The 24,776-nt window shown below is 43.5% G+C and overlaps 1 protein-coding gene and 1 pseudogene across 1 annotated transcript; one reads left to right on the top strand and one right to left on the bottom strand.

Moving 5' to 3' along the window:
• The first annotated feature begins 691 nt into the window (after positions 1-691).
• On the top strand, positions 692-811 carry LOC136637704 (5S ribosomal RNA; annotated as a pseudogene).
• A 261-nt stretch (positions 812-1,072) lies between these two features.
• COMMD9 (COMM domain containing 9) lies at positions 1,073-17,596 on the bottom strand. The gene is made up of 6 exons (XM_066635283.1): positions 17,534-17,596; positions 16,342-16,467; positions 15,876-16,015; positions 13,064-13,098; positions 3,673-3,776; positions 1,073-1,981 (listed from the first exon to the last, which is right to left on the bottom strand). Exons 1-6 carry the CDS (start codon positions 17,582-17,584, stop codon positions 1,841-1,843), a joined length of 597 nt encoding a protein of 198 aa, XP_066491380.1. The 5' UTR covers positions 17,585-17,596; the 3' UTR covers positions 1,073-1,840.
• Between the last annotated feature and the right edge of the window lie 7,180 nt (positions 17,597-24,776).

Raw genomic sequence — 24,776 nt, 5'->3', positions numbered from 1 at the left:
GGTTGAAAATGGCTGAATTATGGCATTGTAGGTAACTGTGTTAGTTCATTAGAAAAAAATTCAGCCTTTGGATTTGGACCAACACAGGGCTGAATCCTAGCCAACTTTCCAGCACTGGTGTAGCCATGCCAATGGGGTTTGCGCTCCATCCTGTGGTGGGAGAGTAGTTATGGAGACCTCCACAAGGTAAGGAAACATTTGTTCCTTTGCCTAGGGGCTCCATTACAGCTGCACCGGGTCTAGAAAGTTGGATAGGATTGGGCCCACAGCTACCTACAGCTTTTTGTGTCCAATGGAATGAGGGAATATGATGGACAGGGCTCAGGCTGCTGAGCTGGAAAAGAGACACAATGTAAGATGAGGCTTTTCAACTGATCACAAAACAGATCCCCCACAAGCCTGTGACTAAAGGCTAATGGGACACAGTGGCTAAGTAACTGAGCAGTGAACCAGAAAGTTTGGGGTTCAAGTCTCACTTCCACCAGGAATTCAGGCAGGTCACTTTCTCTCAGCCTTATCCTTCCAGCAACAAAAGCCCAATACTAATATTAAAAAGGCCTGTTGTAAGGATTACAGAGGTAATGAATGCGAACAAATGTGTGCAATTGCTCACCAATAACTTGTAGAATTGTGCTATACAATACTATTATAGCAATACAGCAGTCTTGGGTTAGGTCAGCTAAACATAGCATTTAGCAGCAATCGTTACCCTGCAGATGCCTGATCTTGTCTGATCTTGGAAGCTAAGCAGGGTCAGGCCTGGTTAGTACTTGGATGGGAGACCACCTGGGAATACCGGGTGCTGTAGGCTTATACTATAGTCTTTCGAGACTGAAGGTTGCCAACCAGTCCAGAAAAATTTAAAATTTTGAAGGAATGTTTAAGCCATTTCTGCCCAACATTGCATATAAGCAATGGGGATCATCTGTGGGCTGGGCAGAAATGGATTAAAAGGGATGGAAAGAGAAGCAATTATGTTAGGAAGCATACCCCAGCGCAAAACAATGCTAACACTTAAACTTAGTCACTGTCAAAATCAAATAATGCAGAACAACCCTATTGCAGTGGCTCCTTAGAGGGGGGGAAAAGAATTTATTTGGAACAAGTACAGGTTTTTTTTTAAATTAAATGCTTAATATTTCATAAGCACGTACAACAGTGACTTACTACAAGCACCAGTTCCCGTTTGTGATTACCGTTTGTGAAGTCTCTTGCAGAGTTTCCCCGTCTTCTGCAAAGCCCCATACAACATGAGCAAACCTCCACCTTCCCCTCTCACACAGTGAGAGCTACTTGCCGCTAAGTTCCTTCCAACCCTGTTTATGGAGACTGTGGAAATTCTCAGCAAGTCCTGATGGAACACACACAGGGCCGCAGAGCTGTCCCTATTTCAAAAGCTGTGCCTCGGTGAAGACGAAATGAGTCTTGGAAACTGCACTCCTCAGCACACACCTTTCAAAGTCCATTGAGGTTGGAAAGCACCCTATTAGCTGCATTCATGCTTCCAGTTCCTCATTTCGGAGCAGGGAGATAGAATCTGCTCCATGGCTGCTCTTCTTTTGCATTAACAAGCTTTATGCGCAAGCCACATTCCAAGCCTCTTTACGAATATAGAACAGGTGGGACTCTGACTAACATTAGACCATCACTTCAGGAACCAGAACAGAAAAATGTTGAAGTTTTTGCTTCTGGCAGGAAAAAAACAAAACAAAGGTGCAGCCACCACACAAACAAAATGTGGACATGAGGGCAAACACATGGGTTGTCTGGAGAATCTCACAGCCATGTTGGCAAGTTTTGTTCCGTATATGAATGGCAGCTGGAATTCTCCAAGAGGGTTTTATTTATTTGCAACAGCAGAGAGCTGGTCCCGAATCCTTCCCAGGCCGTCTAGCATCGTGTCCAGGGTTTGTTTATTCAGCTCTACTGTCAAGGCAGAGGTTGCAACATCATTCCCACACAAGGAAGGGTCTTCTTGGATCTGAAAGGAACACACAGTGCAATCCACATCAGAATATGTGAGAATATTATTCTCACATAATACCAGAACCAGTGGACATCCACTAAAATTGAGTGTTGGGCGGGTTAGGACAGACAAAAGAAAATATTTCTTTACTCAGCGTGTGGTCAGTCTGTGGAACTCCTTGCCACAGGATGTGGTGCTGGCGTCTAGCCTAGACACCTTTAAAAGGGGATTGGACAAGTTTCTGGAGGAAAAATCCATTATGGGGTACAAGCCATGATGTGTATGCGCAACCTCCTGATTTTAGAAATGGGTTAAGTCAGAATGCCAGATGTAGGGGAGGGCACCAGGATGAGGTCTCTTGTTATCTGGTGTGCTCCCTGGAGCATTTGGTGGGCCGCTGTGAGATACAGGAAGCTGGACTAGATGGGCCTATGGCCTGATCTAGTGGGGCTGTTCTTATGTTCTTATGTTAATAATTGTAATGCTAGTGTAATCTGCCTTCCTGCCCTCCCCCAAATTCTCATATTTCTCCATCCTGAAGCAGCATAAAGCAGTGGTTTTCAAACTGGTGGATCGTGACCCACCAGCTCGTGTAAGGCTACCCTGGTCCCTTTAAGGAGCAGGGAAAGGGGCAAGGATGGCGACACGATGCCCAGGATCACAAATTCCCTAGCTGCATTCGCAAACAGGAAGTGCTTTGCAAACTCTTCAACATTCCAAGCCTTGGGGAGCCCTACGGAGGTCTGGACGGGGCTCCCTGCAACTCCTGCAGCCTGTAGTAAGTAAAAGCACCTCTCTTTCACCTCCTTTAGCGACACGTTCCTGAGGATCGTGTCACTGCCCTTGCCCCCACAAAGACTTATCTTGGGAGTAAAACTCCCAAAATGTTTGAGAACCACTGGCATAAAGCATTATCACCTCTGTAGTGCGTTGCTTTCTCCAGACAGAGACAGGGAGGATCTGTTTGCGGAAAAGGTCCACAATTTCAAAGATTGCGATTTCTGGCTACTTCTCAACATCCATGAATTTCAGTTTTAATACAGCTGGGTCTTAAAAAGAATCACAAAAATCAACCTGCTCACTGACTTATTAGGTCTTCATTTTAGGCTATATAAGGCTTAGGAACAACAATGTGGCTGTAACTGCACAACAAAATACTAGGTTCTGCTTTGCGGTAGCTCTAATCTTCCTGTCATTGAACAACAGTCGCATCCAACACCTCTCAGCAGGGGCTAATGAGATAAGGCTGTGTACAAACAATATTTTTTCCCCAGAGATTCAAAGGGAATCCGACACAGCCATTGTACTTCATTTTTTCATCCTGTCGTAGTGCCTGGTCCAACAAGTTTTGCAGCCGGCATAGCGCTTCAGAAGCCTGCAAAGAAAGTTTTACTAGAGGCCAGAGAAAATTAGCCCATGCAATAATGGCCCCAACACGGACCAACTTGTGACTCTCCCATCTGCAAGCCTCCTAACTCCTGGCTTCCTGGGGGCTTTACATCCCCTATTTCTTGCAATCCTAGGCAGACCAAGACATTTATCAGGTTCCTGGTTAACTGCCATGCGTGACTGATGCGTGCAACTCTTTGAAGCCCCCTGAAAAGCTGTTATCTATAGCCAGCCTTTGTCTGTAAAAAAACCAACTGCCTATTTCTTTCTAAAGCAGAGAAGTAGTAAAACAGCCCTACACAACCAACAGTTGATACCTTTAGCTGCAGCAAGCAGGTGGGGACAGCCATTCTGCTGATAGTATCTGAAGAAGTCTTGATATCCACTCTCCAATCCATATCCACCAGGCGGGGCAGGGAAACTGTGGAATTCAATGACACGATGGTGGAATTAACGAGAAACTCTAACCTTTGAATTGTATGTCTCTGCATACCACTCCTGGATCCCACTGGTGAGTCCAGGGCTCTTTATTTAAGACTTTGGGACCAATCCTATCCAACTTTCCAGTACCATGGCAGCCACAATGCAGCCCCAAGGTTAAGGAACAAACATTCTCTTATGTTGAAAAGGCTGTGACTATCCCCCCCCCCCTCGCATTGCAGGATATAGCACTTGCCCCATTGCCATGGCTTCATCAGCACTGGAAAGCTGGGTAGAATTGGACCCCAAATTGCATAAGGATTTAATCAGCAAGACAATGCCCAGTTTACAATGAATAAGACTGAAACAAATGTCTGCCCAGACAAGAACATAAAGAGCTCACACGCCAGTTATGGAACTGTAGCCTTTACACAAACTCAGGCAGTCTTGGGAAAAGGTGCTCGCTCAATAGTAGAGCTTGCACTATGAATGTACCATTTTCTATCTCCAGTTAAGCAGTTGGAAAAAGCCTTTGCCCGAGACTCTAGACAGCTGTTACCAGTCAGAATGACAATACTGCAAGATGAACTGAATGGTTTGACTCAGATCCTCAAAAAATAAACAGAGATTAATTCTAAGAAGCCCCTCAAGTCATTAAATACCCTGTGTAATGTTAGGAGATACATACTGTACATCTCTACTTATTGGACAGCTGGGCCCCTGTAACCACAGAGGTTCCATTCCGCCCCCTCCCAAATAAGGAAACCTCCGATACGGGAACGTTTTATAAATAGTGTGCTTCCATGCACCCATTACAAGTACTTTTGTTTACCATAGGAGTGCTTGCAGCACGGGTGTTTACTACTTAACATTCGTCCTTAACTGAAGAACTGAATGTGCAGGCAATCAGCCTGCATGCTACAGAGAGACTAACAGGAACCAGGAACTGGCTTGCTTCTTGTTTGTTGCCCTCTAGCCTGCAGGCTGGTTGCCTGAACGTGTGGTTCTTCAATTAAGGAAGAATGTTAAGCAAGAAGCACCCATGCTGCAAGCACTACTACAGTAAACAAAGGTATTTGTAATGGGCACTTGGGAGGGTCCCCATGTATTCTCATGATAACTGAAACCGTGGATACTGGATCCACAGATATGGGGGCCTGTCTGTATTCAGTAAGCAACCAGAACGTGTCCAGCTCTAAAGGCTATAGAAAATTGGAAAGAAAAACCCAAGTGGATTCAATGAATCTCCACATCAGAAACAATCTCTGTGTCCTTTCCCGTTTCCAAAGCCCTTTGCCAATTTCAACCCTTGCCAAGAAGTTTTCTGAACACACAGAAACAGAAGAAGTTTCACTAAGGACAAAAATGCATATATGCTGAATTTGCATGATGCGTTCATCCCAAATGCACAATTTGGCTTCGTTGGTGCAGAAAAAAACTGCAGAGACCTAATCAGACCCAAACAGTGCTAACAGATTTGTTCATATCTTTCGCATTATGGCACAGCATCTGAAACATTTGTGTAGAGCTGGCTTCTAAGCATTTGATGCTGGCAGCTAAGAAATTGCAATATTCGTAAAGCCCTTGATCACTGTTTGTGAACTTGACTGTCTCAGATACAGGCTCTTAATTCTGCCCATGTGGAAGAGTTACTACTTGCAACCAAGTTCAGGCCAGATAGTCCTATCTGACATGAGAGAACCAACGTTCAGGCCCAGCTTTACTTTTAATTTGGTCTGTTGCAATGCCAACAACAGTAAGTGAACCTTCCATGTCTTGTCCCTGAAGAGTGTGAACAAGCAAGGAAAAGAGAGCAAAGAATGAGGACAAGAAACAGGCTTCAGAAGGGTGTGTGAAACATGGGATTGATTGAAGGAAGTCACGTGGGCAATGCATTTTGGCAATATGTCTTCTTCAGGCGTATTCCATTCTTTGCCCTCCTGAACTTTCCCAGCATTGAGAAGTTTTTCTCTTCCTCAAGAGGGCATATTACCCCAACATGTTGGCTACAGGATTTCCTGCAACAGATCCCGCCCTTCACACACCCTTTCAAAGGTTTGTCTCCCTTGTTTCTCAGCCCCAACAAGCAAGGGCATCCCTGGCATATTCTCCAGATCACTGCACAATATGCTTATAGCTTTAAAAAAAAAGGGGGGGGAAGAGGGCTTCCAGAGCACCAGAAGCATGAACAATCCCCAATAAAGAGCAATAAGGACTAGATTATGGGAAACACCATCACAGGTTTAAGTCATTACTCGATAGCCACATGTTCATTTCTCATTCACTACTGACTTTTTCAGGCTGGTTTACTGATTTCTCACCGAATAAAATTTGTTTGGATGTGAAATGCTGGGATGACTAAAGACCACACAGAATTTATAAGAGCTTCAGTTCAAGACCTAAGGAGACCTCAAAAAAATTCCACCACAAGACTGTAAGATGCCCTTACAGTCAACACTCTCAAACTTTTCCTTTTAAATCCACAAGGGCTACAAACTCACCTTGCCAGGCTTTTTGAAAGATGCTATCATCAAGACGCTAAATTCCACATTCAGTGCCAGTTTGGACTGAACAGAGTCAAAGAACTCAGCCCTGATGAAACTGGTTCCATGAGAACCTACAAAAACTGGACTGAAACCTATTCAATCATCCTCATGCACACACCCACCACTTCTTGGCATTTCCTCCTCTCCACATAGTTTCCAATTTGAGAATGGCTCTGGGCATGCCCCACTTGCCAGCCAAAATAAATCAGGTTCTGAAAGCCAACCAATGGAAAGAAAATGACTGTGTTTCCTGTGCCTGCTAATAAAGGGATGCTGAAGTAGTACACGTGCAAAGGATATCAACCTCTGGGTGCCTTGTCCATTTCTTGGAGCCCCAGGGATGCTTCCACATGATGGATGACTTCTGAAAATCAGCCCAAGCTTATTTCTAGCTAACCAGAGCCAATGCAGTCAAGTGGCAAGAAGCGTCGATTGTTCAAAGATGTAGGAAGCCAGAAATCCCATATATTAGGCTCTAATTCTCAACCTACTTACTAGGGAGTAAATGCCATTGAGCTCAACTGACTTGTTCCTCAGTAAGCATGCTAAGAATTGCCTTGTCAAAGAGCAGGACTTTGTGAACTTATCTGTCAAGTCATTTGCAAACGTTCTTGACCCAAGTCTCAAAACCATGGATGAACAAAAACACACTTTCAACATCCCTTATTCTAAAACAAAACTTTCTAATAATACTGCATGATTTGAACTTTACTCCGAAATGGAAAAAATTCCTATTTTTCCTGCTATCTGCAAAAATCAATTCCAGGGAACATCAACAGAACTCTAAAGGGGAAAACAACTCAAAGTTTCTATTCCAGATTTGGAATTCTCCAATTTTTTGTCTGAAAAACAGATGACATATCTATCTAAAGTGAATACAGGTGGAGCCTATTTATGCGCATGAGTTCTATTCCATGACCCTCCTCGATTAAAAACGTGTTGTGCTAAATTGTGTGTGTGTGAGTGAGAGAGAGTGCTCCTCCTTGCTGCAAGTGTTCTGGCTACAGAGGTTTTCGCCCCCCTTCCCCTCTTCAGCCTCTTTGCTGGCTCAGGGGCTCCAGAAGTGTTACTGTTCCTTTGCAAGGGGAACCTCTTCCAGGTCTCCAGGGCTATTTCCCTGCGCGGGTGAGGCAGAGCCTTTTTGCAGTGTTTTGGGCTGCCTTGAAATGGAGGGAGATGCCAGCACAGGGCAAAGGAGACAAAAGTGTATGTGACTTTCAGTTTCCCCCACCCCATTCTCCTTGAGACAAATCAGATAAAAAATCCGTGGACAAATAGGTTGCACCTATAGTAGAAAACCACAGTTGTATCCCATAGACCACCTGGAAGTGTATGATAAGTTAGATTTCAGATGGATTCACAATTATGTTGTTGCTGATTTTTTTATTATTATTATTAACCAATAAAGGTATATATTAGTGAACAACATGATACAATGGTGAAATCTTAAAGACAAATATTATATATACAATATAACAGTAAAGGAGAGGAAATGGGATCTGGCGGCAGCAGGCTGGCGCACATCCTTGTGCCAGCATGACCTGCTCCTGAGTAGGCACAAACATGCTTTACGGCACATTTGTGTCATTCGGGAGCTGACACAGGCACCAGCACAAGTCAAGATTGGATGGGACTGCCCCAGTGATTTGTTTTTCCTCATCTCCCATTCTCAGCAGTTCATCAACAGTTGATGCTAGCTTGAGGGTGGACGGGAGAGAGGAGTTCATCCAATGTGGTGTTTGAGCAGAAGTCAATCATAAAGGGCAGCTTCTGCCAGTGTATTTTTCCCTTCCAAAATAAGATACCAGAAATCCCATCCAATATATCACAGACACCATATGTGCACACTGAAAGAGCCAAAAGCAACATAGGGAAGCTGCTGAGAAAATTAATACATTCCACAACCACTGTGGATAATGAGAGTTTGTACTGAATAATCTCCAGTAGAACTGCTACAATGGCCAGTGAATCAAGTGCAGGCTTGTTTAGGAGCTTCCTTGCATTCCCATGGCATGCATTCCACATCTTTTTAGATGGTGAGCCCTTTGGGAACAGGGAACCATTTGATTCATTTTACTGCATAAACCGCTTTGTGAACTACCCTTGTTGAAAAGCAGTATATAAATATTCTTAATAATAATAATCTTTTACTAATGAATGGCTTAGTGGGCTTGACTAACGATTTAATTTCTGCTTCAAACACAACTCACCAACCTACTTTCTAGCTCTGTTCTTTTAACAGCATCTCCCAAGATGTCCCTCACAGATGTGCCACACTTCCTCTAGAGCCCAGAAATTCATTTCAGGGTTTCAGGTATGTGTTTGGCACCTCAACTACTTTAGTTGCCATGATGGGGAAAATAAATCAACCTTGCTAATTTTTCTGGTTCTCTCAGCAAGCTTTGATACCATCAACCATGCATTTAAGAAGTGCATACACCCCTTTTTCTATAACAGTAATAGCCTTTACACAGCACTTCAGTGCTTAAAGCCCTTCAAATACCCTGTAAGGTAGGCAAATTCTATCATGTCCATTTTATAGCACAAATAATTGTCTGAGGAAACCTAGGGAGGTCATGGTGGTAACAGTATTTGAACTGAATGCCTCCTGGTTCGCAATTCATTCTCTTAAGTCACAATACTACACCAGCTCTTCACAAATTACAAAATCCACACAACTGATCATGAAACAACTATGGCAAAACACATTTTCCCTTGCTCAGAGGCAGGAAAAGAAACACACTCACTTTCCTATAACCCAGGGGTGCCCAAACCCTGGCCCTGGGGCCACTTGCGGCCCTCAAGGACTCCCAATGCGGCCCTCAGGGACACCCCAGTCCCCAATGAGCCTCTGGCCCTCCAGAAATTTGCTGGAGCCCGCACTGGCCCAATGCAACTGCTCTCAGAGTGAGGGCGACTGTTTGACCTCTTGTGTTAGCTGTGGGATGAGGGCTCCCTCCACTGCTTGCTGTTTCACATCTGTGATGCAGTAGCGGCAGCAAAGAAAAGGCCAGCCTTGCTTTTATAGGCCTTGAGCTATTGCAAGACCTTCATTCATCTGTGTAAGTTCCACCTCTAGTATATTAATTTATGTAAACTTATGTAAATTTATTCAAATTTTAAATGTAAATTAATTCTTTTGTTCTCCGGCCCCCGACACAGTGTCAGAGAAATGATGTGGCCCTCCTGCTGAAAACTTTGGACACCCCTGCTATAACCTATTATTATTATTATTATTATTATTAACAGTATTTATATACCAGTATATATATATATATATATATATATATATATATATATATATATATATATATATATATATATATATATATATATATATATATATACTGGTATATAAATATTTATATACCAGTATTTATATATAACAGTATTTATAAACAGTATTTATATACACTGGGAGGATGAACGAAAATGGCCAACGCCTGCTAGAGTTTTGCTGTCATCACGGTCTCTGTGTCAGCAACACATTCTTCAACACAAAGCCCCAACATAGAGTCTCTTGGAGACATCCAAGATCAAAGCACTGGCACCAGCTCGACCTGATCCTCACCAGATGCTCCAGCCTTCCCAGCATCAAGATCACACGCAGTTATCATGGTGCTGCCTGCGACACTGACCACTCCCTGGTGTGCAGCAGAGTGAAACTGCAAACAAAGCGACTGTATCACACGAAAAAGGAAGGAAGACCTCGCATTGATACCAGCAAGACCCGGGATCAGAGAAAAGTGGAGGAATTTGCACAAGCGCTTGAGGAATCTCTTCCAGGCCCGGCCGACGCAAACGCATCCAACAGATGGGAACATTTCAAGAATACCGTTTACAACACCGCCTTGTCCATATTCGGCAAGAAGACCAACAAGGCGGCAGACTGGTTTGAAGCCCACTCTGAGGAGTTGACACCAGTCATTGAGGAAAAGAGGAGAGCTCAAGCAGCATACAAGGCCTGTCCCAGTGAGCGCAACCTGCAGGTCCTCCGAACTGCCCGCAGCAAAGTCCAACAGACTGCCAGGAGATGTGCTAACGACTACTGGCTCCAGCTCTGTTCCGAGATACAGATAGCAGCTGACACGGGCAACATCAAGGGGATGTATGATGGTATCAAGCAGGCCCTAGGTCCAACACAGAAGAAAATTGCCCCTCTGAAGTCTGCCACAGGCGAGGTCATCCAGGATCGGGCGCAGCAGATGGAACGCTGGGTGCAGCACTACTCTGAGCTATATTCCAGAGAAAATGTAGTCACCGAAGAAGCACTGAACAACATTGAGTGCCTGCCTGTGCTGGAAGAGCTTGACAGTGAACCAACCCTAGAAGAACTTCACGTGGCCCTGGACTCCCTTGCCTTTGGCAAGGCACCTGGAAAAGACAGCATCCCTGCTGAAGTCCTAAAATGCTGCAAAGAGATCATCGTCACTGAGCTGCATGAAATCCTCTGTCTCTGCTGGAGAGAAGGTGGAGTACCTCAAGACATGAGGGATGCAAACATCATCACGCTGTACAAGAACAAAGGTGACAGGGGTGACTGCAACAACTACCGCGGCATCTCTCTCCTTAGCGTTGTAGGAAAGCTGTTTGCCCGAGTTGTACTAAAGAGGCTCCAGGTACTTGCAGAGAGCGTCTATCCAGAATCGCAGTGTGGATTCCGAGCCAACAGGTCCACCACTGATATGGTATTCTCCCTTAGACAACTGCAGGAGAAATGCAGGGAACAACGACAGCCACTCTTTATAGCCTTCATAGATCTCACAAAGGCTTTCGACCTGGTCAGCAGAGACGGCCTCTTCAAGATTCTCCCCAAGATTGGATGTCCACCCAGGCTCCTCAGCATCATCAGATCTTTCCACAAGGACATGAAGGGCACTGTTGTCTTCGATGGCTCCACATCAGACCCTTTTGACATCCGAAGCGGAGTGAAGCAGGGCTGTGTTCTTGCACCAACCTTGTTTGGGATTTTCTTCGCTGTCCTGCTGAAGCAGGCCTTTGGAACTGCAACAGAAGGCATCTATCTCCGGACCAGATCAGACGGAAAGCTCTTCAACCTCTCCAGACTGAGAGCAAAATCCAAAGTCCAGCTGAAATGTCTGCGTGACTTCCTCTTTGCCGACGATGCAGCTGTCACTACCCACTCTGCCAAAGATCTCCAGCAGCTCATGGATCGTTTTAGCAAGGCCTGCCAAGATTTTGGACTGACAATCAGCCTGAAGAAAACACAGGTCATGGTTCAGGATGTGGACTCACCTCCCTGCATTACAATCTCTGAGCATGAACTGGAAGTTGTCCATGACTTTGTGTACCTTGGCTCAACGATCTCCGACACTCATTCTCTCGATATCGAGCTAAACAAGCGTATCGGTAAAGCAGCTACCACGTTTTCCAGACTCACAAAGAGAGTCTGGTCCAACAAGAAGCTGACGGAACATACCAAGATCCAGGTCTACAGAGCTTGCGTCCTGAGTACACTTCTGTACTGCAGCGAGTCATGGACTCTTCGCTCACAACAGGAGAGGAAACTGAGCGCTTTCCACATGCGCTGCCTCTGACGCATCCTCGGCATCACCTGGCAGGACAAAGTTCCAAACAACACAGTCCTGGAACGTGCTGGAATCCCTAGCATGTATTCACTGCTGAAACAGAGACGCCTGCGTTGGCTTGGTCATGTCGTGAGAATGGATGCTGGCCGGATCCCAAAGGATCTCCTCTATGGAGAACTCGTGCAAGGAAAGCGCCCTACAGGTAGACCACAGCTGCGATACAAGGACATCTGCAAGAGGGATCTGAAGGCCTTAGGGATGGACCTCAACAAGTGGGAAACCCTGGCCTCTGAGCGGCCCGCTTGGAGGCAGGCTGTGCAGCATGGCCTTTCCCAGTTTGAAGAGACACTTTGCCAACAGTCTGAGGCTAAGAGGCAAAGAAGGAAGGCCCATAGCCAGGGAGACAGACCAGGGACAGACTGCACTTGCTCCCGGTGTGGAAGGGATTGTCACTCCCGGATTGGCCTTTTCAGCCACACTAGACGCTGTGCCAGAACCACCTTTCAGAGTGCGATACCATAGTCTTTCGAGACTGAAGGTTGCCAATACAAATTTATATACCGCTTTTCAACTATCCTATCAATCTTTTGACAACCTATCAATCTTTTGACATCTATGCTAGAACTTTTTGGCCTCCTAGTTTGATGCTTTATTGCCAAATAAAAAATTGGGACAGCACACTCACAAAACCCTGTACCAACACTGCACACATCACTCTTACCCTGTGGAATCAGGAACAAACACATCCATGCTATGATGATTTTACTTTGGTCAGTCATAAAAGACAGGTGATTCCCACCAGCAGCCCAGCTCTTACCTAGGCCAGCTTTCCAGGAGACAAGTTTCTTGCACATGAATATTGCTTCCCACATAGAAAGTTGCACACGCAGGTATTTATTTTAAAGCATGTTCATGTGGCAAGAATCCACTGCAGATCCCAATAATTAAATTGATGCATATGTATACATCACATTTAACAGAACATAAGTAACTGTATCAGTGGAGCAGATTCAGTCTGTGTGAAGCAGCCCATGGTAGGAACCATGTCACTGTTCATGAAACTTGTGAACAGGTAATACTGAACACATGTAATAATAATAAATATATGCAGCGGCAACAGTTCTAGAAATTTGAGTCCCTCCAAACTATCTGCCTCTAGCCAATGATATACACAAAACCACAAAATTACTTACTCTGACGGGCCTGTGCTTCATTTCTCCAGGCAGAGCTGAGAAGAAAAAATGCAGAATATTATCATTTGTCTTTAGAACACAAAGTAGCAGCAGCAGACTTGGGCAAGTGAGTTTTACACCACAAACTATTTTGTCTATACCGCATCTGGATGAGTCCAGTACCCAAGAGATCCATGCCACTTTAGTTTCAACAAAGTGTATTTTTAAGGTTTGTCATGAAACCCATTACATACTGAAACTAACTTACGGCACAATCTATTGTGCCACACTTGACTTCTGATGGGTGAACTTCCCTCAAATGAGGAGGCTGGTTAGAAGGAGGTTGAAAGGGAAGGTAAAACTTCCAATCTCTCCAGAGTGCATAGAGGCTGCTTAAAACAACAGTAATAGAGGCCCAGCGGAAGTGTATACCGCAAAGGAAGAAGGGCTCGACCAAGTCCAGGAGAGTGCCCGCATGGCTAACCAGCCAAGTTAGAGAGGCTGTAAAGGGCAAGGAAGCTTCCTTCCGTAAATGGAAGTCTTGCCCTAATGAGGAGAATAAAAAGGAACATAAACTGTGGCAAAAGAAATGTAAGAAGGTGATATGTGAGGCCAAGCGAGACTACACAGGAACACATGGCCAGCAACATTAAGGGGAATAATAAAAGCTTCTTCAATATGTTAGAAGCAGGAAACCCGCCAGCGAAGCAGTTGGCCCACTTGATGGTGAAGGAGGGAAAGGGGAGATAAAAGGAGACTTAGAGATGGCAGAGAAATTGAATGAGTTCTTTGCATCTGTCTTCAAGGCAGAAGACCTTGGGCAGATACCACTGCCCAAACGGCCCCTCCTGATCAAGGGATGAATGCAGATAGGGGTTAAAAGAGAAGATGTCCCCTCCTAGATTGAGACCTGGTTGAAGACCAGGAAACAGTGGGTGTCAATGGGCAATTTTCACAATGGAGAGAGGTGAAAAGCGGTGTGCCCAAAGGATCTGTCCTGGGACCGGTGCTTTTCAACCTCTTCATAAATGACCTGGAGACAGGGGTGAACAGTGAGGTGGCTAAGTTTGCAGATGACACCAAACTTTTCCAAGTGGTGAAGACGAGAAGTGATTGTAAGGAGCTCCAGAAGGATCTCTCCAGAATGGGCAGCAAAATGGCAGATGTGTTTCAATGTAAGCAAGTGTAAAGTCATGCACATTGGGGCAAAAAATCAAAACTTTAGATATAGGCTAATGGGTTCTGAGCTGTCTGTGACAGATCAGGAGAGAGATCTTGGGGTGGTGGTGCACAGCTCGATGAAAATGTCGACCCAATGTGCGGCAGCAGTGAAGAAGGTCAATTCTATGCTTGGGATCATTAGAAAAGGTATTGAGAGCAAAACAGCTAATATTATAATGCTGTTGTACAAATCAATGGTAAGGCCACACCTGGAGTATTGCGTCCAGTTCTGGTCACCACATCTCAAAAAGGACATAGTGGAAATGGAAAAGGTGCAAAAGAGAGTGACTAAAATGATTACTGGGCTGGGGCACCTTCCTTATGAGGAAAGGCTATGGCGTTTGGGTCTCTTCAGCCTAGAAAAGAGATGCCTGAGGGAGGACATGATTGAGACATACAAAATTATGCATGGGAAGGGTAAAGTGGATAGAGAGATGCTCTTTACACTCTCACATAACATCAGAACCAGAGGGACATCCACTAAAATTAAGTGTTGGGAGAGTTAGGACAGACAAAAGAAAATATTTCTTTACTCAGCGTATGGTTGGTCTGTGGAACTCCTTGCTGCAGGATGTGGTGACAGCATCTGGCCTGGGTGCCTTTAAAAGGGGATTGGACAAGTTTCTGCAGGAAAAATCCATTATGGGTTACAAGCCATGATGTGTATGTGCAACATTAAAAAGGCCAAGAACTCAGAAGGTTTGTCTGAATTAAAAAAAGTTTTCAAGCCTTGCCAGAAAGTCTCCAAGGAAGAAGCAGTTCTTAAATCAAAAGGGAGTTCCATAAAATTGGTGCCACTATTGAGAATGCCCCTTTTTGCCACTGCCCCTTGCACTTCCCTAGGTAATGGCACATTTTACAAAAGGGCCTTCCCTAGGGTAAACTTCCCTAGGTTTTACATTTTACAAAAGGGCACATTTTACAAAAGGGCCTTCTCTGATGACTCGAGAAGATGAGCCAAGTTGTATGGAAGCAGATAGTTCCTCAGATACCCTGGCCCCAAATTGTGTAGGGCTTTAAACGTAAAAACTAGCACCTTGAATCAGGCGCAGAAGCAAACTGGCAGCCAGTGTAGTCATCAGACAAGCAGCCCAACAGACTTATTCTTCAAGCTAGCCCGTACAACTGGGTCAGAGAACCAATATATACCAAAGAAAGAAGACCTTCTTCAGTATATATAGGTTTTCTGACTCCAGGGACTTCCAGTTGTACTGGATAGCTTGAGGAGTAACTTGTATTTTATCCTTTGAAAATGCCTACCACAGTTGTAGGTGAAACATTAGGAAACAAACTGTTAGACCACAGCCCATCAGCTTGAATAAAATTAATTTTAGTGCTATGAATGTCAGCTGTGAAAGCTTCAGTATTTACAATGGCTAAAGTATTTAATGGCTACTAGTGAACCAGCATGGCTTGGAATACCAGTTGCAGGGGGGTAATGACAGTGGATGGATATCGTATTTTATTTTGTGCTTGGATCTCCAGGTTGGCCACTGTGGGATGCTATACTAGATGGGCATTGATCAGACCAATCAGGACCCTTATTGCTGCTGCTACAAGACATCAATAAAATGCACTGTTCTTTGTTCAACACCACAAACATGACACTTACATGTTTTCCAAGATTATCTTGGTCAGGAGATTTTTAAGGTTCTGGTGGAATCCTTCTGGAAATAGGGGAAGAATTTCTTCTGGAGATGTTAAGCCCTGATACACTATGTACCTTGTAAGATTTCCTAAAGAACAGATCAGCTGTAATGCAAGCCAGAGACAGAGAGAGATCAAGACCTTTCAGGCATAAGTTTAAACCGCTCCACTCTCTCCCAGTCCCCACCTTTTATGACATCCTCTTTTATCTCTTGCCTAACACCACTGGCAATATAATCTATGTAACTTATCCTTGCTTGCCAAGCTCCTCATTTGGTTCCCATCCTCCAATCTTGTTATCTGCCCATATCAACTGGATGCTCTTGTCTTACTTCTTGCTGGCTGTTCTCTACTCCTGATACCAACCCTCTCTATCCAGGATCTGTCAATAAGCCACCTTGAAGAAATCTGACATGCTTCCAAATTGTTACCTGGTTTGCTTCATTTGGTGCCACTGAGAGACTGGAACAGGTGGTCTCAATCAATTTGTCTGAGCCACTTAGGGAACTAGAAAAGCAATCCTGGCACAACTGTCGGACAACATCCTTTGATGAGGCCTGGAAAAGAAAAAACACAAAGCTGCCTTTTGAAAAAACATGTTAAGATGATGGCCATTAGTTTAAATGAACTTTCAAAAGGATTAGACCAGCATTTCTCAACATTTGTCCTCTGTGGTACAACTTCACATGATTCACCTATTAGAAGTACCACAGAAAGTAGTTGGCGATTGCCTTCTGGATTGGAAGGCCAGATGCAATGCAACAAATGCCTGTATGAGGTTCAGTGCAGACGGGAGGGCTTTCTCAAGAGTATAAGGCATATGCTGAAGCTCTACCCACCAAGCCAAGCCTTGTTGTGTTGCACTGCTAGTGTTGCTGCCAGGCGGTGGGGGTTTGGGGGTCCTGTGCATACCACCAGTCACCATCCCAAGTACTACCGGTGGCACCACTGGTTGAGAAACTCTGGATTAGACTAATTCATGAAAGTTAGCTATTATGGACCATGGCAACTGAAATCTAAATAGAACTTCCAGATGAAGGTTGAAAACCTTTGACTTCTAGATACTGGATACAAACAAAGGGAAGTCCATCAGATACTTTGTTAAATGATTTAAAAGATCATAAACATAATACCAGTTGGAGGAATTTAACTTTATTTAAAAGTTAAAGTGAAATGATTCAACATCATTTCAAGATTCTTTCTATATAGTGGCAACAGCTGAGCCTGGCACTTCCCCAAAATGCAGCATAGCTGTCCTAGAGCTTAAAAAAAAGAAACATAATTAAGAACAGCATATAAAAGCACAGGACCTTAATACTCTTGTCCCATGGTTAATCAGACTGATCTGAAAGTATACCTCAATTCACTCATTGCTGAGGCTTGGAGAAGTCACTGCTTCTTTCAGCTCTGGCTTCCTGCATCTTAATCATAAGACAGCAGTTAAGGAGAGCATACAGTGTATTCAAAACTGTGCAACATTTTGCAACATAAAAGTGTGTTCTATATAATCCAAAACCCTGAGATGTAGTTCCCTGCATCTCCTTTCATTCCTAGGCACAAACCAGGATAGCTGAGAAATCTGACAACAAAAGCAATGTGATCCCAGTATTGAAACATACTCACTTTCAGTAAGATCTGGAGAGCTGCAAACTCTTCCTCACTCATAGTTGCCATCTTCTGCCTGTCATATGACCATATGCAAGAATTCAGTCACATGGGTGACCAGGCTGCTTTGAATCATGGGAGATGTAGTTTTATGGAAGAAGCGTGGGTTTGCTGTAAGAGAGCCCCTGCAGAAAAAAAGACTGTTCTCTGTTGCATGGTTGGTTGGTTTGCTTGAAGTCCCGCATAAGCTGCTGTGGTCTTTTCAGCGGGATTTCTTCTCGTAAATCTCTCTCTGCCTATATTTACCGGATTGGACACAGAGGTTTATTGAGATAATAAAATTGATACATCATCCTTGTAATTTATCGAAATCCTGACACCAATTTTACAAGAGGCAAATGAACCTGGTTGCAGAGATACACAAACAAATGCTTAAAGCAGGGATGTCAAACTTGTTTCACACACAGGACCAAAATTAGTATTCATGGTGCCTGCTGCGGGCTGGAAGTGACATCATTAAGCAGAAAGTGACATCATTAAGCAGTTAATGGCCAGAAATAAGCACTTTGTTCTCACATAGAAACTCATTAGCTGCAAATGGCCAAAGAGAAAATGTGCAAATCTTGTTCATAATTCCAAGATATAAGAGAGCCCAATGATCAAGCTGAAGAGCTCAATTATAATGGGGGCCAGACAAATTGCTTCTGGGGCCACAACTCAGGTCCTGCAAATAATAAATGCACTAACGAGACATGCAACACTTTTCTGCCGAATTGTGAATTTACTGTGCATGAGGGTTTGTGTCTGTAAATGTATGTTATGTGTTTTTTGCAAGGGAGGTATTAAAAAAGAAAGAAATGCCCATCCCCTAAAGTGTTATATAGTCCAAATTCTACTATCTCAGGGCCCAATCCTATCCAACTTTCCAGCACCAGTGCAGCTGCAATGCAGCCCCAAGGTAAGGGAACAAATGTTCTCATACCTTGAGGATGCCTCTGTGGCTGCCTCCCCACCACAGGATGCAGTGTATGCCCCATTGGCACAGCTGCACCGGCCCTGGAAAATTGGATAGGATTGGGCCCTAAGTCTGCACAATATTTAGGTTAGCTCTCCCTGTCAAGCAAGCGTGCAAAGAAATGCCACTTTAGAATGACTTTACATTCTACCTTCCTACCTTCTACCTAGAAGGAAGTGAAGGTTGAGGTTTAGGGGAAGTGTGCTGTAAATTGACCTTCCTGTTTTTTACACTTGCACTACAGTGTGCAAAGGACTTTGTGACAGCCCAATCCTATCCACACTTTCCTGGGAGTAAGCCCCATTGACTCTAATGGGACTTACTTCTCAGTAGACATGCATAGGATTGAGCTCTCAGTTGCTTCAGTGGCTGGAGAAGGTGCACCTCCAAGGGGTGTGCCAGCAAGTCTCCTTTTCCTTGTATGTGGGAAGCACCACTCGGTTGCACTTGCTCACATTACATGGAGAAGTGTTGAGTTCTCAGACATTGCAAGATATGTCAGAAAGCATCTCCCGACTGGATCTTGTAATGTGTGAAACTGCATGGAGTCAATTTTAAAAGCCTCGAAGTCCCTGATTGCTCTCTATGCAGTGCTGATGAAATGTGATCATCATTTTGTGATGTTGTTTTGGATGACAATTTGAATGGTGATTTATGTGCCAACATAGTGAACTTTCTTGGTTTGGCTTGGCAATTTGCTGTTTCTTTTCTCTCCTTTTTTTGTTTGCCCCTTTGCTCAAATTTTTCCCACTCCTAAGCAATTGGGGCAAGTGAGATAATAATAATAATAATAATAATAATAATAATAATAATAATAATAATAATAATAATAATAATACAGGTATTTATATACCACCTACCTTTCTTGGTCGTCAGATTTCTCCTCAGACTTTATTCAAGGAGGTTCACATAGGCAGGCTGTTCTAAATCCCCGTAGGGATTTTTACAATTGAAGAAAGGTTCTATCTTTCAAGAACCACAACATTTCAGATGGATCTTTCTGATCTGGTATCACATTCTGGCCTCCAGTTTCCTCCCACGCAAGCTGACAAGCAGCTCCTTCATCTCTCACATGGAGGGCAGCGAAGACACTTCTTCGCTCACACCAAAGAGCACACACTGAAGCTCAGCTGCTTCAAGGTGTCACCATTCATGGTGCCAGTGGCCTCAAACTAGCGACCTGCGGATGTTATCTTCAGGCAAACGGAGGCTCTACCCTCTAGGCTACCCTCTTGCCCAATCCAACAAACCTGGCCAGTGAACCAAATATGTCCCAGAGGAGAACATACCCCATAGTCCTTTGCACATAGTCATAGTTCTGTAGCAATGTGGAAAAAGTTGAAATTGAGATTGAAAACCATTTCTCTATGTCACAAAATCCAGGACACTGGAGACAGTTTTTGTCAAGTCAAAGGAGTTTAAAATTTTATTTCTATGAGTAAAAGTTTTTGCCCTCTTTAATTCATCATTTCCCGGGTGTTTTATATCATGTATTCCAAAGGCTTCCTTTTCTCTATGTATCTTTTATACCACTGGATTCTTGGGTCTCATCTATATGTTTTCCCAGAAATAAAAGAATGACAGCCCAGCGTATTAACTATTACGCTGAGGTAAGAACTATTCGAGTCAATGGGGCTTACTCTCAGGTAAGTGTGCATAGGATTGCAGCTGAGTCCCAAATAATGCCTCTGAAGGGGAATTGGATAGATTTCTGGAGGAAAATGTCATCACATGTAACCAACCATGATGGGTATGTGCAACCTCCTGGTTTTAGAAGTAGGTTATGTCAGAATGCCAGATGAAAGGGAGTGGCACCAGGATGTAAGTCCCCTTTTGTCTCCTTGAAGCATCTGGTGGACTACTGTGAGAGACAGAAGCTGGACTAGAGGGGCCCTTGGCCTGATCCAACAGGGCTCTTTTATGTTCTTAAACATGCAAATATTGTTTGCGCTGCATTGGAGATGCAAGGACTGAGCTCCTGTTTGCAGAAGGACTGTTTTTTACATTTTGGTGTTTTAAATTCTTGGCAAGAGTATTAGAAACTGTGAAGAAAGTATATTTCCTTTCTCTCTCTTTTAGTGAGCAGTAGGAAATGGGATTCCTCAGGGCACTGTTTGAGAGTATCATTTTACCATGTGTTGCCTCCTGAAATTAATTAAGATTGATAGACTGTAAGGCAGGAATACTTGTGCGGATTCAGAACATTAAAGAGACTGTAAGGAGCTTGTGTAGGGAGCATCTTTAACAATGTGCTTGCTGGAGTGGAGTATTTCCACCTTAGCAGAAGGTTGTCATTCACCTGAGTTCAGGTGGATCGCCTGACATGCAAGCCTCTTGATTACCAAATCCTGAGTCTTCATGTATATAGGTTCACTGAACTCTGCTTTCAGTAGTACTTTGGTTTAAAAAATGGACATTTGGGTGGTGATACTGAGGCAGTTGGTCTCTCATTTACTCCAGGGCCAATCTAACCCAGGTTGCATGGCTGTAGGTATTGAGTAATCATGAATGTTGCTGCATAACTTTTGAAGGACTTGACCTCCTTGATTCAGGCTCTTGGTTGGAATAGCAAAGATATTTGTTATCAGATCAAACATATCACAATATGCTACTAATCCTATTTGCAATGCTTCCCATAAGCCAGTCATTTTCAGCCACTGTGCCGTGAGTGGTCCACAGGTGTGCCACCAGAATTTGAGGGAAGGTCATTTATTAGTAGGGCCAATGGGGGTGTGAGCTCCCACTGACAGCATGGTATGCCTTATCAATTGTCAAAAACCTAATGGTGTGCCTTGACAATTTTAATGCCCTGTCAGTGTACTGTGAGATGAAAAATGTTGAAAATCACTGCCATAATTCATCAGTGTTGCTGATTACAAAATGAACCTCAACCATACAAATAAGGCTAGTTAACAGCATGGCTTAAGTGTCTATTGATTTAAAGTTCCTTGCACTCATGTGAACAAGGCTTTTGCATTTATCATCTCAACATGACAGACTTCTTGTTAGTGTAATTTGGATTTATTGATCAGCCTTGGGTAATTTGCAGGGATGCTTTCTTATTGATTACTGTTGCTGAGCAAAACCCTTTTTCTCAAGGCTGTAAGCTTCCATTCAACCCAGCAAAAGTTCATTCTTTGAGCTTTTCCGAACACATGCAGCCTTACCCCTAATTATGCTCCACAGTCTTTTTGCATGTTGTAGTGGTTTGTAGCATTTTACTGTTTTTACTCACAGTTGTAGCCTGTCCTCCCTTCCAGGAGCGCCAACTGGAGAAATGACATGGGCATGACAGACAGACAGACATCCAACAGATGCAGTTTTGAGTCTGAAGAAGAGAGTCACCTGTTGAATTTCTACCACTGTTAAAGGCATGGCAACTATGTCTGAGAAAAATGTTGATAATGCTAATACATGGCATTACTTTAATGTTACTGTGAAAATGAGGAATTTGCCTTCCTCAAATATTAAAACAGCACATTTCACAAAAACTTGGTGCAGAGTTGTACAAGGAATTAACTATATTGTTGTTGTTAATAATAGGAAAAATAAGTTAACCTGACTATATGATTAGCTTTTATGTCAGGCAGAATGAACAAAAGCTGGAGAAAAGGAAGTGTGATCGGGATGGAGTAACCATAGAGAGTAAAAGGTCTAGAGTGACACACAGCTCCTTTACGTCTGATTCAACACAACACACATAGGAGCAGCAAACTTCTCGACATCCCATAACTTTATGGTTCCCTGTCCTATTTGGCTAGTACTGTATGAGGAGCCATTCACAAGATTGTTTTCCATGGGTGATCAGCCTGCAATATTAGGGTCACATTGATCTGTAACTCTAACTTTACTTACCTCTATGAAACTTACTTAATTACATGATTGCCAAGTGTTTATTTTTGGATGATGATTGCTTACTTTATGTCATTTATGCCTTTTGACATTTTATGAACATTTATGTTTTACATCTTTTGAAAGTGGTCCATAACTCAACTTCCAAGGCTGCTTGCACTGAACTTCAGATTTTTCATGGAAGATGTTGCAAGTCAAGTCTAAACAAAAAGTAACTTGTTACTGCAGCATAAAATTAGACCTAAGATGGTATTTTGTTAGACTCATATGAAAGCACCCTTCAGTGACTGCTTTGCCAAGACAAAGCTGAAAAAGATTGGTGCCCTTCTGGTTTCAAATGCTACTATTGGAGTCTAAAGTTCCAGAAGTGCTCAGTTCTCTGACAGTATTGTGGACCAACATTCCATAAGAGCGACCAGGTGCCAAAAGTTGGCTGGGCTTCAAGCCCTTTATTTCTGTGCATTTGGGATCTGATCCACCTAACACCATCATAAACAAGACTCTAAAGTCAATGGCTCTCATCTAGTACAAAGCCCCAGCATCTCCAGACTGGCTTTAAGCCTTTTCAAGTACTACCTTTCAGTTTCAGATTAGCTATTGGTATATTGTAACTGGCTTTCAGCCCAATCCTAACCAACTTTTCAGCTCCGTTGCAGCCACAATGCAGTCCTGAGGTAAGGGCTGTTTTTATTTTCTCTGTAGGTGGTCCATTCTCTGTCCTCTCTGATACGCTGTGGGGGAGTGCTTGGGGGACAAACCACCAGAGTGGTTGGAGACCAGACTCCCAACAGCCATGATTGTTCATGATGACCGTTGGTCCATGATGATTCCAATTTTTGCCCCAGTTGTCTGCGGGCTCCTAAAGGTTGGGAAACACTGAGCTAGAAGGATCTTGCATCACTTGACTCTATTAACATCTGATCCACCCAGGCACTTTGAGGGTAAACAGAACCTTTCTTGGTTGTAGTGTTCCATTCCCTAAAGCACTTGAGCAAATTCCATGAGTACCAACAAGCAGCAAATGTTCAACACAAGGCACAAAAGATAACCAGGAACTCCCTGTTAGTCCAAGTTCTCCAAGTACTGTAATTGTTTGTTGTGGCATCAGTACTGATTGGAAATAATTTACTAACATTTACCAATGACACTCTTGGGGTTCCCAAAAGAGGTATTTCTGGGCCACCAAAAATGGGCAACGTGGCCAGCTGGAGGTCACCAATTAGCATCATGGCTGTTTGGAATTTGAACCTAGGTGCTGAACGGAAGCCCAATCCTACATAACTCCCCGTGCAGCTGTGCATCCTGCAGGGGAGTTTTAGGCTGTGAATGTCTCCTTGGGATAAGCATTTGTTCTGATGCCCAGGGGTAAACCCTCACCACCCCATTGGGTCTATTTGGACCAGCATCGGCTGTACAACTGGTGCAAGTTCAAGTGGATCCAGAAAGGAGGATAGGATATTGGTGGTGCCACTGCCAACCACATTGCCCTTTTGCTGGCCTTGATCTGCCCTCTTCTCCACTCGGTTCCTCCCTCATCCCCCACACAGATTTACCAGAGCCAGTGCTCCTTCCCGGTCCTCTTGCCAGGTCATGCTGAATGGTGTGTAGCATTTTGTGACAGCCATAAAGGACCTTTTTCTGCCCAAACACTAGTTCTGGCAGCATAAGGCCCTCTTAGGCTTGGACCAAAATTATTACCTGCTACTCTCAGCCCACTGGCTTTATATTTTTATGCAATTAACAGTTTTACTTACATTTGTTGGTATATATCTCTTTCTAATCTCATTTGATCCAGCTACCAAAGTGATTGAGAAACTTTAATTAATACCCACAACTCTGATCATATTGTAACCTTTTACGGAAGGGTAAGACATCATTGGGTCGATTAAGCAACCAATTGAGCTTGACTTGGAGAAAATTGGCGTAGCAGCCTCCAATCAATGGAAATGTTTTGAGTTTAATAAAAAGTGAATGAAAGTACTTTTGTGTTTGCCTTGGAACATTTTTTATTGCAGGCTTTGCAACTGGTGAGTGGAGGATGAAAATTGACTTGGGATTAACAGTGAACCTGAGGCCATCTTTCTCCTTCACCTTATGTAGAAGTGTAACAGTAAAGAGAAAGTGAACAACTTTAAATAACTTGAAGGAAAATCAGGAGCTTGATGTTTGCTTTGAGGAAATGTTTAAAGAAAGAACACTGTTGTAGTGCCTTAATATTATTATTGACAATTATAGTGAATACAGTTAAGTCCATACACATGCAAGCAATAAGGATAATTTGTGAGTTTGACAAAATTATTGCCTGGTTTGTATTCTGGAGTTTTCTGCAAGCACATTTTCTGACACAGAGCAGAGACCTTGGCACCTGGGAAATTTTAGCTTCCATTTTAAAAT

This window comes from Tiliqua scincoides, chromosome 1, assembly GCF_035046505.1.
Source record: "Tiliqua scincoides isolate rTilSci1 chromosome 1, rTilSci1.hap2, whole genome shotgun sequence".
NCBI classification, from domain to species: domain Eukaryota; kingdom Metazoa; phylum Chordata; class Lepidosauria; order Squamata; family Scincidae; genus Tiliqua; species Tiliqua scincoides.
Note: the sequence above shows the minus strand (reverse complement) of the source record. Positions and strands in the feature narration are given on the sequence as shown.

Excerpts from the sequence above, each read along its gene's own strand:
- COMMD9 (XM_066635283.1), bottom strand. The coding sequence starts at position 17,584 with ATGGCAACTATGAGTGAGGAAGAGTTTGCAGCTCTCCAGATCTTACTG. Across the intron at positions 16,016-16,341 it reads CACCAAATGAAGCAAACCAG|CTGATCTGTTCTTTAGGAAA; the intron begins GTAACAATTTGG and ends CTTGCATTACAG. Across the intron at positions 3,777-13,063 it reads TGAAGCACAGGCCCGTCAGA|TTTCCCTGCCCCGCCTGGTG; the intron begins GTAAGTAATTTT and ends TGAATTCCACAG.